The 14,305-nt window shown below is 40.3% G+C and overlaps 1 protein-coding gene across 1 annotated transcript; it reads left to right on the top strand.

Annotated features, from left to right (window-relative positions):
* Window positions 1-1,081: 1,081 nt before the first annotated feature.
* Window positions 1,082-14,115, top strand: LOC134658953 (aldo-keto reductase AKR2E4-like). The gene is made up of 10 exons (XM_063514559.1): window positions 1,082-1,164; window positions 1,864-1,965; window positions 2,368-2,438; window positions 7,884-7,983; window positions 8,721-8,831; window positions 9,513-9,683; window positions 10,178-10,272; window positions 12,167-12,269; window positions 12,867-12,975; window positions 13,950-14,115. Exons 1-10 carry the CDS (start codon window positions 1,126-1,128, stop codon window positions 14,066-14,068), a joined length of 1,020 nt encoding a protein of 339 aa, XP_063370629.1. The 5' UTR covers window positions 1,082-1,125; the 3' UTR covers window positions 14,069-14,115.
* Window positions 14,116-14,305: the final 190 nt, after the last annotated feature.

The following is a 14,305-nucleotide window of genomic DNA, read 5'->3' as shown; positions in this document are numbered from 1 at the left end:
CTCTTGAAACAGAAACGATTCAGAATGAAAACCAAATGAAAACAAATAAGGTGACGGCTGTCGTTCACGAATTTCACGATCCACATTCCACAGATAAAACACAGATGACACGCATTTTGGAATTATTCGAACACAGTGTTGCTAACCCGCGATTTTTCAAATTTGCCGCCTTTTACTACTGACAAGATTTGGTTGACGGACTTTAGGTAAGTTAGAAGCATTAAAAAAATGTATGAAATCTGTTTTTCGCTCCTAATTTTTACAATAATCAATAAATCTAAAACAGTCAAACGTAGCCTTGCCTATGGTTAATATACATCAAATTATGTAAAAATATTTTCCATAATGTCAATATCCAGGGAGGAAAATGGGGACTACGTTTGTATGGAGAATCGGCCGCCCCCTTTCCTCTGAAGGTCGTATCGAAACCAGTTAACACCTGTAACAAGTTGCTAAATCTGAATCGTGCTCCTGACCCGATAAACTAATATAGTTGGTCAAACAGCTTTGTCAGTAGAAAAAGGGAAGAAATTCAAATTTTCTCTAGAACGATAAACTCTTCCCGCCAAAATTTTTTAAATTTGCCGCTTTTTGTACTGACGGAAATGGCTTGACAGACTATAAGTGCCACTTGCACCATCTTACTAACCCGGTGTTAAGCATTTAAACCGTTAACCCAGTGTCACGTTGTACTGGTTACCATATTAATCCAGGTTTAACCGGTTAACCCCGGGTTAGTGAATGGTGCAAGTGGCCCTAAGAAGTATTGAAATTGAAAATATTTATTTCAGATTTGCATCCATATTTGTTGTATTGCCTAGTCGATTTAATATCTCTTTTTTTAATTTATTTAGAACACAAACAGTCACATAATGCAAATGGATTTTTAGTACAATGTACTGTACTTAACATACTTAAGAAACAGACCTGGAGGTTCATTAATGAGTAGGTACATAATGTTAACATACATAATAACCGCAGAAAGAAAAAGAAAATTAATTATAGCACGTATCCGAACCTTACCTCGCTGCAATAACAAAAACTAAACTAAACATAATTAACTACCTGTACCTCCTAATGGAAAGGCTGTAAGGTTTGTAGTTGTGCTTCTGTATTCGAGTGGCCATGTTGTTTATAACTCTGGCCGGCTTGTTCGCTGTGGCGGTGAGTTTTACAAAAATACATATTATAACATTTATAATCCGTATACCTACATTATATATGTACAGGTCCCTACCTACTGAATTTTGACAATACAGCTAGGTACTTAATTAATAATTAATTACCTTAATTTAATAGGTATTTCTTTAGCTATCTGTGGCGGAGTGTCCTTAGATTTCAATTCCCACCGGCTACCCTAATTATAAGCCAGTTTAGTACAGTCGCCATCGTCAGATACATCAGAGCGCCCGAAGTGCTCAAAAATATCTGAACACGCATTCTAACGCTTTGACAATAGAGGCGTGTTCAGATATTTGTGAGCACCTTGGCCGCTCCGATATATACTGATGGCAACTGTACAGCTAAATTAGCTTCGGCATTCCAGTCTAAGAACTTCCTTTTTGTGTAATATAGGTATATGCAAGTATGTTTATCCTATACATTTTGTATGTATTTATATCCATTATCTTTCTGATACCTTGTTGTACATTTTGCTGCATTTGTCACCCTCTTTTAACTTTATCCTCTCATCTACTCAAAGGTTAACTGGAAGAGATCCCTCAAAGGGATAAGTTCGCCTTTGTACTTCTTACTAATTGTATGTTATTTTTAATATGTCTTTTTGTACAATAAAGAGTTTACTACTACTACTACTTGGTACAGTCCGTTGCCTATTTACAATTACCTACATGCTATTATCAGGTATGTGACGAGAAAGATGGCGGCAAAGCCCCGAGGATCCCTCTGAACGATGGCAACTTCATGCCCGCTATGGGGCTTGGCACCTTCCTCGGTTTTGACGAGGTAAGACTAAATAAGTCACACAGATAGACCAGACAGACACACATAGACACAGATACACACACGGATAGGTCAATACAGGTAATCTAGTACTCAATACTAGAGAAATAAATAAATAAACAATAAACAAAACCCCTAATTTTAACCACACATTCTTGAGCCTTAATTTTAATCAGTTAATCACACATACTAGAAGAAATAAGTGAAATAACTATTCCAAATTTCAAATCGATAGCTGAGATAGCTAGACAGACGGATAGAGTCGCACCATAGGTAGGTACCTTTTGTACCTTTTTGGTACGGTACCCTAAAAAAAGAAACAAGGGAATTTACCAAAAAAATATCGTTCAATTTCAACGATTATTCTACTCGCATAACATTTAGATTATTAATTATTATTCACAGAATGGACAGAAGGAAGCAAAAAGCCTGGAGGTGGAAAATGCCGTGTCCTGGGCACTTGACGACGGGTACAGGTAGGTAGGCAAAAACTATCATTCGATCTACATAGGCATACAATACCGTAAATGTATATAACTTTGCCCACCGCGTCACCGTTATATAGTTTTACAATATATAGAGTCTGTGCGGAAAGAGAGTCGTGATATGTATGAAATCCAATACAGTCTACGACTCTTTTCTTTTCGCACAGACCTTAGGTAGGTATTTAATGAATACTCGATAACATTTTATTTTTACATACTAGCAAAAAGCAGAGCTTTGTAAGGGCTCGCGGAGTTTTTCTACCTAAACGTACCGGACCGCGACTTTGATCCAGTCCGAGGCTTGTTCCATGTTCAATCGAGTGGGTAAGTAATGTCCGTTATAAGTGAGAGCAAGAAAGAAATATACCTACTAATTGGCCCCCGGTCGCTGTCCGGTACGCCTGTCTAATACAACTTTTACTTTGTCCATTAAAAACGTGTCCAGACGACAAAATCAAATTGCCAATATCATCCACACGTAATATACAATTTCATAAGCCCTTATTACATCCTACACGGTCGCCCAGTACTTCTTGTAAGGAAGCCAACTGGCTTTTCTTTTCTGGCAATGTTGGGTCAGCGAGCCAATGTCCTTGAATTTATTTATGCGTCCACACCACACAATTGAGCGTAAAACTATCCCGTCTGGACACCTACTGGCGGTAATCATGCTGCTCCGCACATAAACTTATGTATAATTTGCTCTCTTAAGTGCTCATCAAGACGAGTGAGATGACCAAAATAGCGTGTGCCTATGTTGCAACAAACGTGAGTTCTATTAAATACTGCCAGGGTTCAGCTACAGCTATATCGTGAGTATCTCCTAAGTGCTCAAAAAGACGAGTCGGATGACCAAAACAGAGTGAGCCTATATTGTATAAAACCCGAGCTCTACTAGGTACCTACTGCCAGTGTTCAGCATCAGCTACCTTGGGTACTACTCTACCAAGTGATCATCATGACGAGTCGGGTGTCCAAAACAGCGTGTGTCTATGTTGCACCAAACCCGAGTTCCACTAGGTACTGCCCTGCCTCGGGTTTGGTGCAACATAGACACACGCTGTTTTGGACACCCGACTGAACCCTGAACCCTGAACCCTGAACCCTGGTTCAGCATCAGCTCTATCTTGGGTACTACTCTCCTAAGTGCTCATCAAGACGAGTCGGATGTCCAAAACATCGTGTGCCTATATTGCAAACCTGAGTTCCACTAAATACTGCCAGGGTTCAGCTACAGCTCTATTTTGGGTATCTCCCAAGTGCTCAAAAAAAACGAGTCGGATGACCAAAACAGCGTTTGCCTATGGTGCACCAAACCTGACTTCTCATAGGTACTGCCAGGGTTCAGCATCAGCTCTATCTTGGGTATTGCTCTCCCAAGTGCTCATTCTGACGAGTCGGATGTCCAAAACAGCGTGTATCTATGTTGCACCAAACCTGAGTTCCAGTAGGTACAGCCTGGGTTTACCATCAGCTCATCAGCTCTATCTTGGGTACTGCTCTGCCAAATGCCCATCAAGACGTGTCGGATGACTAAAACAGCGTTTGCCTATGTTGCACCAAACCTAAGTTCCACTAGGTACAGCCAGGGTTCAGCATCAGCTCTATCTTGGGTACTACTCTCCTAAGTGCTCATCAAGACGAGTCCGATGACTAAAACAGCGTGTGCATATGTTGTATTAAACCCGAGCTCCACTAGGTATTGCCAGGGTTCAGCATCAGCTATCTTGGGTACTGCTCTACCAAGTTATCAACATGACGAGTCGGATGTCCAACCCAGTGTGTGTCTATGTTGCACCAAACCTGAGTTCCGCTAGGTACAGCCAGGGTTCAGCATCAGCTCTATCGTACTGCTCTCCCAAGTGCTCATCAAGACGTGTCGAATTATAACATGACTGATCAGTTCATCGGCATCACAGAACAGAACATATGAGTAAATTGACCTTCGCAGTGAATATGTCGTAGTCCGATCGTATAATCCGCCGTATTACATTACGGCTAGCCGTTTTCAAAAACAGGAGCGTTTTGAAATGCGGCGGTTCGACGATTAGCCGGATTGTCATTGCGATACGTACTTCAATAAGGCGGCCTACGTGTAGCCGCATCGTATCTAAGTACTATTTAGATTATAGAGTGACCAGTTCTTTCGGTCGCCTACGTAACCGGAGTTTGACAATGTTTGCAATTTAATTTATTTTTACTATGGTCCCACCGCACTACATGTTTCTTTTCCAAAACATTTCCTTCACAACTTAAATAGAAACCGCCCAGAAATAGGAGCCCCGCATTTGCGGGGCTCCTATTTCTGGGCGGTTTGCCCTTCGGGCATCTGAAGCTACCTAACCTAACGAACCTAACCTACTTACCTACCTACGCTTTTTTCCCTAAAGTGTAATGTTTTCACGGACGTCTCACTAAATCAATAGGTAGGTAGGTTAGGTTCGTTAGATAGCTTCAGATGCCCGAAGGGCAAACCGCTCAGAAATGGGAGCCCCGCGAGGCCGGGCTCCATCTAGTTAAGTTGCGAAGGAAATGTTTTTGAAAAGAAACAGTTCGACGAACTCCACATTTGATGGACACCCCAGCGTTTTTAGGGTTCCGTACCCAAAGAGTAAAAACGGGACCCTATTACTAAGACTCCGCTCCGTCCGTCCGTCCGTCCGTCTGTCACCAGGCTGTATCTCACGAACCGTGATAGCTAGACAGTTGAAATTTTCACAGATGATGTATTTCTGTTGCCGCTATAACAACAAATACTAAAAACAGAATAAAATAAAGATTTAAGTGGGGCTCCCATACAACAAACGTGATTTTTGACTAGGGCTTGCAATTCGAATATTCGAATATTCGAATTTGTCGAATATTCGACCTGTTTTGATATTCGAATATTCGGCCGCTCAGGTTTCGAATATTCGAATATTTTTTATTCCTATAAAAAAATCTATGTCATCCGCTGTAGTTACAGTTTCTGTGTGTTTTACGGGTATTTACAGGGAATGAGGAACGGTAGGTACCCAAATACGAAGGAAATAATATTTTTACTGTATTCCTCTCGATAGACTTCGTGAATACAGTGAAACCTAACTCAATTTAAAAGAAAACGAAATCAAAAAGTATGTTATTTTTACGGTGCGTAAGTTTTAAGTTAAAGGGTCATTCTGTTTATTCAGTACATACGTTAACGCGCTACCTCGCGCAAAAATACGCTACGTTAAGCGAATTTCTGAAGTCTAAACCTTGCCACTTATCGCAATTCTCAAATTTAATCATACCAAACCTGCCCAACTTGGTAATCTAACCATGCACCTTTAGCTGACGAATAATCCACCCAGTACTCAACTAACTTTTTCCCTTAAATATTCCAATATTATATAATTAGCCGACCATTAGGAATAATAACTTGCCAAAACAAATAAAGTCAATAAAGATTCAAAATACAATGAAATTAAAGGCCTTTTTACAGGCCTCTGAGTGGTTACAAGTTAATTTAAATCGGAAAATAATTACCCACTAAAAAAATATCTTACATACCTAGGTGTTTGGATGGTTAAAGTTATATTATTTCACGCAACGACGCATTTATAATAAGTTTTATCTAGAAATATTAAATACGTCTAATTTTGGCGTTTTACTTGTTTTTATAAATGTGGGCATCTTATAAATAGTAGGATGATAAAATCTAGTCAATTAAGTGGATTTCTGCCAAATATCATTAGTTTTAGCAATATGTGTAAAAAGCTTTTGAATAAAACGATAATAAACCGATTTGTCGTTCCTTTTCTTATTTTTTATATATAATATTCGAATAATTATTCGAATATTCGAATACGTCGTCAGAAAAAGTCGAATATTCGAATATCTGAAAGTTTCGAATATTTGCAAGCCCTATTTTTGACCGAAGTTAAGCAACGTCGGGAGGGGTCAGTACTTGGATGGGTGACCGTTTTTTTGCTTGTTTTGCTCTAGTTTTTGTTGATGGTGCGGAACCCTCCGTGCGCGAGTCCGACTCGCACTTGGCCGGTTTTTTTTATTCATAGTTTGTTGTTGTTATGTCAGGCAGCGCCACGAGTGTTAAAAATGGGAACTAAAAACTGTCAAAGCGGCGGCTAATGACTCGCTGTATTACATTACGGCTAGCCGTGTTGAAGAACGTATGGCGCCGAATACATTCCGGCGGATTCTCATTCAGCCGCATTTCAAAACGCCCGTTTTTGAAAACGGCTAGCCGTAATGTAATACGGCGGATTATACGATCCGACTGCCACAAATATACAGCAAGATTATTGTTCCAGTATTCAGAGAAACTTAATTGCTAAATTGGGAATCAAACCGAGCGAAGCGAAATGGGTCTGAATCCAAAAATTTAACCCTTTTTAGGGTTCCGTACCCAAAGGGTAAAAAACGGGACCCTATTACTAAGACTTCGCTGTCCGTCCGTCCATCCGTCCATCCGTCCGACCGTCCGTCCGTCCGTCTGTCACCATGCTGTATCTCATGAACCGCGATAGCTAGACTGTTGAAATTTTCACAAATGATGTATCTCTGTTGCCTCTATAACAACAAATACTAAAAAATAAAATAAAATAAATATTTAAGGGGGGCTCCCATACTACAAACACGATTTTTTTGCTCTATTTTTTATTGATGGTGCGGAACCCTCCGTGCGCGAGTCCGACTCGCACTTGGCCGGTTTTTTTGTATTCATCGTTGTTAACACATAGTACATTGACACGAATTTTAATTCATATTTTTTCTAACAGATGGCGCTAGTAGTCATACAAAGTGTTATTCCTTTATTTTATTTTATTAAGTTGATAAAATGATATTTTTATGTTTGATAACACATCTAGACATGAATTTAAATTACTATGTTAAATTTCAAACCTATAAGTGCGATAGTTTTTCCGTAAAGTGTACCACAAGAATGCATAGTTTGTCGAATAGTGATAGGGCTCGCTTCGCTCGCCCTAATGAAAGAAAACTGAATGGTGTATATAATAAGTGTTCCGGACGTTTGTAGTTTAGTTTTTATTTTATTTTGGGTAGTTCCATTTCATAACTTTGACGATAAACAGGAAATCCCATCTCACCCCGTAGTCCCTCGTATTTGGGGTGAGAGGGGTTTTCATACAAAGGTGATATTGGAAGATTGTTGGATCGATTTTTTTTTATTATGCGTATTACTATAGCACCATTTTAAATTGGAATACATTATTTTTGTAGCAGTACCTAAAAATCCTTAAAATCCCTTCTCACCCCCTCTCAAACCTTCTCTCCCCATTCATAACCCACCTCTCCCCGCGAAACCTACTCACCCCGTTTTACGGTAATTATTTGCTAATCCGTCAAGTGGACGAAAACTAGAACATGGACGGAAAATAGCGCAATGACCCTACATAAATTAAAAATTAAACTAAGCTTTGTGTTCAATTTTAGGATGATAGATACAGCATCGGCCTACAACAATGAGGTGCAGGTCGGAAGAGGCGTCAAGAATTCGACCGTTCCTAGGGAACACGTTTTCCTAGTTACAAAGGTAATAGTGGCGTCTGTCTGTACTCGATAGGTTAATAGTTAGTCATACCTACGATTGGTTTACGGCGAATGATGATGATGGAATTTAAGGCGGGATGCTCTTAAGTAAAATTCATGTTTATAAAATCGTATACAGGCACAGAATAAATAATAGTACTAAGTACAGAAGACTCACTCTCTAACAAAACGCGTCTGTTACGATCAGGACAGATATGGCCGCTAGGTGGCGACAGCGCCACGCGCGGCTTATGGCTTTCCCCAAAATTGGGGCCGAACGGATGTACTTTTAGCTACCTGTAGCAAAGCGACGAAATCGTGGAGTGAGCGTGAGGTACCTAATGAGATAAATAATTCTACTTTAAACTTTTGGAAGTTTCGACAAACTTTAACCATCTTCATCTTCTTTATTTAAATTCTATGGTAAGGTGGAGTCGAATGTAAGGCCTAAATATTTTACCTGATCAACTTGCCCGTAATGTATTGTTCGCCCGCATTTTCGTTAGTCATAATTTATTTGGTACAGAAACGCGTCATCGGATTGCCATAAAACAAACCTAACCTAACCTATCTATAGGATAACCTTCCAAAAATCCTGAAAAGTTAAAGGTTTCAGTTTTAGCCTTTAGGACTAATGATAATATGACAAACAATACATTACTATCACTTAAATCTTTATGGGAAACAAAGGGACTCCATTTAAAAATTAAAAACTATAAATATTAACGTATTTAATTTCAGTTGGGCGCCAACGAGAAAAGAGACGTCGTGGGCGCACTGAGGAAGTCTCTGGAACGCCTCAACATGAGCTATGTCGATCTGTACCTGATTCACAACCCGGTATCGTTCACTGTAAGCACAGAATAAATGTACAATGGTACAGGAGATTCATCCACAAAACGCGTCTATTACGACAGATATGACCGCTAGGTGGCGCAAGCGCGAGCAGGCGTCCGTTCCGTAGCGGTGCGCAGCAACTACCTACTATGGCTAGACACCAAAATTGGTGTGGGCCGCATGTACTTGTAGGTACTTATTGTTAGTAGCGACGCGACGAAATCGCGGAGTGAGCCACGCGTGCAGTTTCGATAGCTCAGTTGTTTATTGCGAAGGACCAAATTTAATGTATTGATGTTCCTAAGTGACAACTGGTAAAGAAAAGCAGGTACTTTTACAAGGTTTAGAATAAAATCTGTACTGCTGCTAATGCCCTTAAGTTTAAGAGTAACGTTAGTTTTAACTCCTAAACAGAAATAGGTAAAGTCAGGTAAAGCCTGACCAGGAATACATGATCACGCGCCATGTTGCGGAATTTCACTGGAACTAATTTGTTCATGCTATACTGAACTGTCACCCTATACATGAGAATAACAGCGCCCTCTTGACAATGATCATGTTACATTACTGGTCAGGCTTTAAAATAAAACTATTTCAATGGCCAGTACAGCATTCTGCTGTGCAAATCGGAATTTTTTGAAGGATATTTTAATTTTTAAGCGACAGTAAAAATCTCCATTTTGAATGAATTTCCAGCCAGACCACAAACAGTACGAAGTGATAGACTACCTAGATACCTGGAGACAGATGGAGCAGACCAAGAAACTGGGGCTGGCGAGGTCAATCGGAATATCCAACTTCAACATCAGCCAGATGGATCGGCTGTTGGCCAACTGCGAGACCAAACCGTCGATACTTCAAGTCGAGGTATGAAACCTTTAATGGCCAGGGCTGGCAGAGTGGTGTAGTGGATATAAGGCTTGAGAATGCTTTAGGACATTTATTATAATAAGATAAATAAATATTAATAACAAGAGGCCCAGTATTAAATCCATCGCTTTCACCTAGTAGCCTATTTCATTTTAGATTCCATCAACTCTCACTACACCCTCCTTACAGCCTTGCGGGTGCTGCCTCTGCGTGCGTCTCATGACACGAGCAAGGGCAGCATCCACTCCCAAATGGCCGAAACACCATTGATACACTTGCTTGAAATTTTCGAATAGTAGGTGCCTACAGCGTCATAACGATCAGTTCAAAGTCTCGAACCAAGCTAGCTGAAGTGCACTTACAATGACAAAGTGTAACAATGTCATGTCTAATTTCTATAAAAATAAGACGTTCATAACGACCCCACTTTGTTGTATTGTATTCAAGTCGGTGCAAAGTTAACTTAAAGATGCTACGTTATTCTCTTTCAGGTGAACCTCAACCTCGCCCAAAACGACATACTCCAATACTGCCAACGTCACAACATAGCAGTGATGGCGTACACGCCTTTCGGCAACCTGTTCAGGTAAACCTAGGCCACATACTCGACAAGTGGCGTGGGAAGTGGCGGGGGAAGTAAGCAGAGACGTAGTGTGGCCGCGCTACTCGTCCTCGGCCGCCATACTTCCTTCACTACTTCCCATACCACTCGTCGAGTGTGTGCCGGGGTACACTGAGGAAAAAAATCGTTTAAAACATTTGAAATTGCAGCTTTATACAGTTCCATATGAGCCTATCGAACCAAGCAGTAAATTAAGTTTACTGTTTATAGATTACTTACGAACGTACGTACATCTTAATGAACTGACCAAGGTCAGACCAAGGACAGACGGTTAGAAGGCTTGTCGGCGACCGTGTAGCAAGGGCTCAAAACTGACCAAGGTCAGACCAAGGACAGACGGTTAGAAGGCTTGTCGGCGACCGTGTAGCAAGGGCTCAAAACTGACCAAGGTCAGACCAAGGACAGACGGTTAGAAGGCTTGTCGGCGACCGTGTAGCAAGGGCTCAAAACTGACCAAGGTCAGACCAAGGACAGACCAGGGTTGGGCAGTATTTCAATTACATGTATTTGAAATACGTATTTGAAATACAAATTAGTATTTTGTATTTGTATTTCAAATACTACCTCAAAAGTATTTAGTATTTGGTATTTCAAATACTGCACTCACATGTATTTAGTATTTTGTATTTCAAATACTTCAAGCTTCAAAATACATTTCTATAAATACATTTTATTAAATTCTATAATCCTAAAATGTCTAATCTCTCGCACAAGCTGTGAGCCAACCGCGAACCTCCGATCCAGCCGAGATACAATTTTCATTGGCTGGATACTGGATCTATATTAGGTCAACTTCTGCGTGGAACTTTTCGTTTAAATATAGGGGATAGGGTCATTGCAGTAGTTTCCGTCCATGCACTAGTTTTCGACGACTTGACGGATTATCAAATATATATTTCATTTTTAATTTACTACTTTTTGCGAAATCTTCATCTTCCTCGCGTTGTCCCGGCATTTTGCCACGGCTCATGGGAGCCTGGGGTCCGCTTGGAAACTAATCCCAGTAATTGGCGTTGGCACTAGTTTTTACGATAGCGACTGCCATCTGACCTTCCAACCCAGAGGGTAAACTAGGGCCGTAATTGGAATTAGTCCGGTTTCCTCACGATGTTTTCCTTCACCGAAAAGCGACTGGTAAATATCAAATGATATTTCGTACATAGTTCCGAAAAACTCATTGGTTCGAGCCGGGGTTCGAACTCGCGACCTCCGGATTGCAAGTCGCACGCTCTTACCGCTAGGCCACCAGCGCTTCCTTTTTGCGAAATATCATTGTTATATGTAGACAGATATATTGCTTAGACGCCTTAGACATAAGGATTGAAATCAGTCCAAATTTGTGCAGGAATGTAGGTATATATTCAAATTTCGTCAAGTGGACGTAAACTAGAGCTGGACGAAAACTAGCGCAATGACCCTATAAGTTTATATGAAAGGATATTCGTTAACGTTAAAACTAAATGCTAAACAAAAAAATAAATAAAGGTATATTTTGTAATTGAAATACATTATTTTAAACACTGTAATTTGTATTTTGTATTTCAAATACCCGTCACCAAAGTAGTTTGTATTTTGTATTTCAAATACTTTTAAAAATGTATTTTGTAATTTGTATTTCAAATACGTGGAAGCCAGTATTTTGCCCAACCCTGGGACAGACGGTTAGAAGGCTTGTCGGCGACCGTGTAGCAAGGGCTCAAAACTGACCAAGGACAGACGGTTAGAAGGCTTGTCGGCGACCGTGTAGTAAGGGCTTATGGTTGCGCTTTCACATTTTTTCACTATACCCCATAATATGCTGGCTCTAGTGCCCAATTGCCCATCCGATTTTTGAAATATCATATCCTTTTATGTGCAGCGCTGACGAGGGTCCGCCGCCGCCGCGCGCCAGCGACCCCACACTCAAGGCAATGGCTACTAAATACAAAAAGAGTGCTGCACAAATCGTGCTGAGATATTTGGTAAGTGTTCAATATTTGAGGCCGATCCGTATAAAAAGTCCTAGTATCATGGTTATGTTTAGATTTATAGGCAAAACCAACCTCTGCTAAACTACGGCCAGGCAGGATGCAATTCATATCTAGAGATAGGCCAAGATAGGTCTACAACGATCCTGACATCACACGCAGCTAGTCCAAGTGTTATTTTAAACGACATACTTCTATGGAATTATGACGTATAGCTGGTCAAACCAATTTGTCAGTAACTATTTACTGTTCCTATGAACAAAAAAAAACTATACAAATCCTTTTCTTTTGGGTCCTAGTACTAGTGTAAGACAAAGATAGTATGATTCTCTCTGTCTATGTTTGGAATGAGACAGTCCTTTGACACACTATATAAATAAAATAACACTTCAGTAACACTCGCACTGCGTATGCTATCAAAATCTGTGCAGACTTCTTCTCTCTAGTAATTAGGAAACTTACAAGAAAGACCAATTATTAAACCTTTCATTAATATACAGACGAACACCAGTATATAAATTTAAAGTGGCTTGGGCTATGTATGCACTCCGACCTGCCGAAACTTTAATCACCAAAGACTTCTTTTTTCAGGTGCAAACAGGAGTAGCACCCATCCCGAAATCTGTTAACAAGCCCAGAATCGAACAAAACATCGATATCTTCGACTTCACCCTGACTCCCGAAGATATGCAGATCCTGAGTAAGTTTACCACTTTCTTAGGCTTCCACCCTTTTACTGGATTGTGAACGATCTTTTCTTAACCTTTTGGACGCCAATGACCGATATATCCGCACCGTAGGTTCAACGCCAAAGACCGATTAATCGGTCACATATCACAGAGCAACATAGACCTACGTGCATATGCATAAAGTTCAATTTCAGTTTTGACACTTCGGTGACTTGGCGGGAAAATTCTGAGGTGAAAATTATAAAAATAGTTGACTTATGTTAGCGCTGTTGGCAGCACCGCCACCTTCGAGCCAACCAATGATGTGTTAGAACGCAGCCCTGCATCTCCAGGATGCCAACATGCACGGCGAGGTCAGCGGCCAACCAGAAAGCGCGATGCTGGCGCCAGAGTTTCGCCTATGCAACGCATCTCCAGGCAGCGCGCCGCAAGCATCACTCTCTTGCATTCTAACCACCGTACCCATCGCGCGTGTCCTAGACAAAGAACCTTATATATTGTACTCATTGAATACCATTAAAAATGGTAATTTAATTTAACATTTGTTTTATTTAAATAGCGCCAAAAGGACGCAAACAACTTATAATTTTCATACTGCCAACATTCCTAAAATAATCACACCCAAAAAGGTTTTAGGAGTAAGTTCCTCAAAAAAATAGACAAAGAGTGATATTTTCAAACAATAACTGTTTTAAACTGTTTAGAACTTTAGACAACAACGGGTTCACTCACTTGAAGTTTTAGTCGCTACATGTTTCGGGCCCTTCGGGGGTCCTTCCTCAGGCTCGAATGCTCGCGGCGGCTAGCGGCTGCAGAATTCAAGTGAGTGAAACCGTTGTCGTCTAAACAGTTTAAAATATGTCTCACGAAAGTTTAATCTCGATTAATAACTGTTTTTTTTTTTCATTTTTAGGTAGCTCATTATAGAAACATTCAACAGAGTTGATTCATCTATTATCTATCTAAAAATTGTATCTAATTTCAGGTGGCTTCAACAAGAACTACCGCACGGTCTGGCCTAGCTTCTGGCAGGACCACCCCTACTACCCCTTCGAGCAGAAGGCTGTCCCCGACCCGGACTTGTTCAAACCCAAGACAGAATAAGAAAGACCCCAAGAGAGAACAAGAAGAGTGTATCTTTAAGTAGATGAGAAAACGTGACATGAATACTTCAGAAAACGTGGTTTTAAAAGGTGGTTCCATTTTTTGTAACATTTTGAGATACCTAGTTGCCTAAAATTTTTTTAACTTACCTACTATAATTACTACCTACCCTTTTCTCCTCCATTGTTAAGAAAGTTGAATTTCAATAAGTAATAGTTATCGAATATGAAATATAAA

This window comes from Cydia amplana, chromosome 24 (genome assembly GCF_948474715.1).
Source record: "Cydia amplana chromosome 24, ilCydAmpl1.1, whole genome shotgun sequence".
Classification (NCBI taxonomy): Eukaryota; Metazoa; Arthropoda; class Insecta; order Lepidoptera; family Tortricidae; genus Cydia; species Cydia amplana.
The sequence above is the reverse complement of the archived record's forward strand: the minus strand, read 5'-3'. Positions and strand labels throughout refer to the sequence as shown.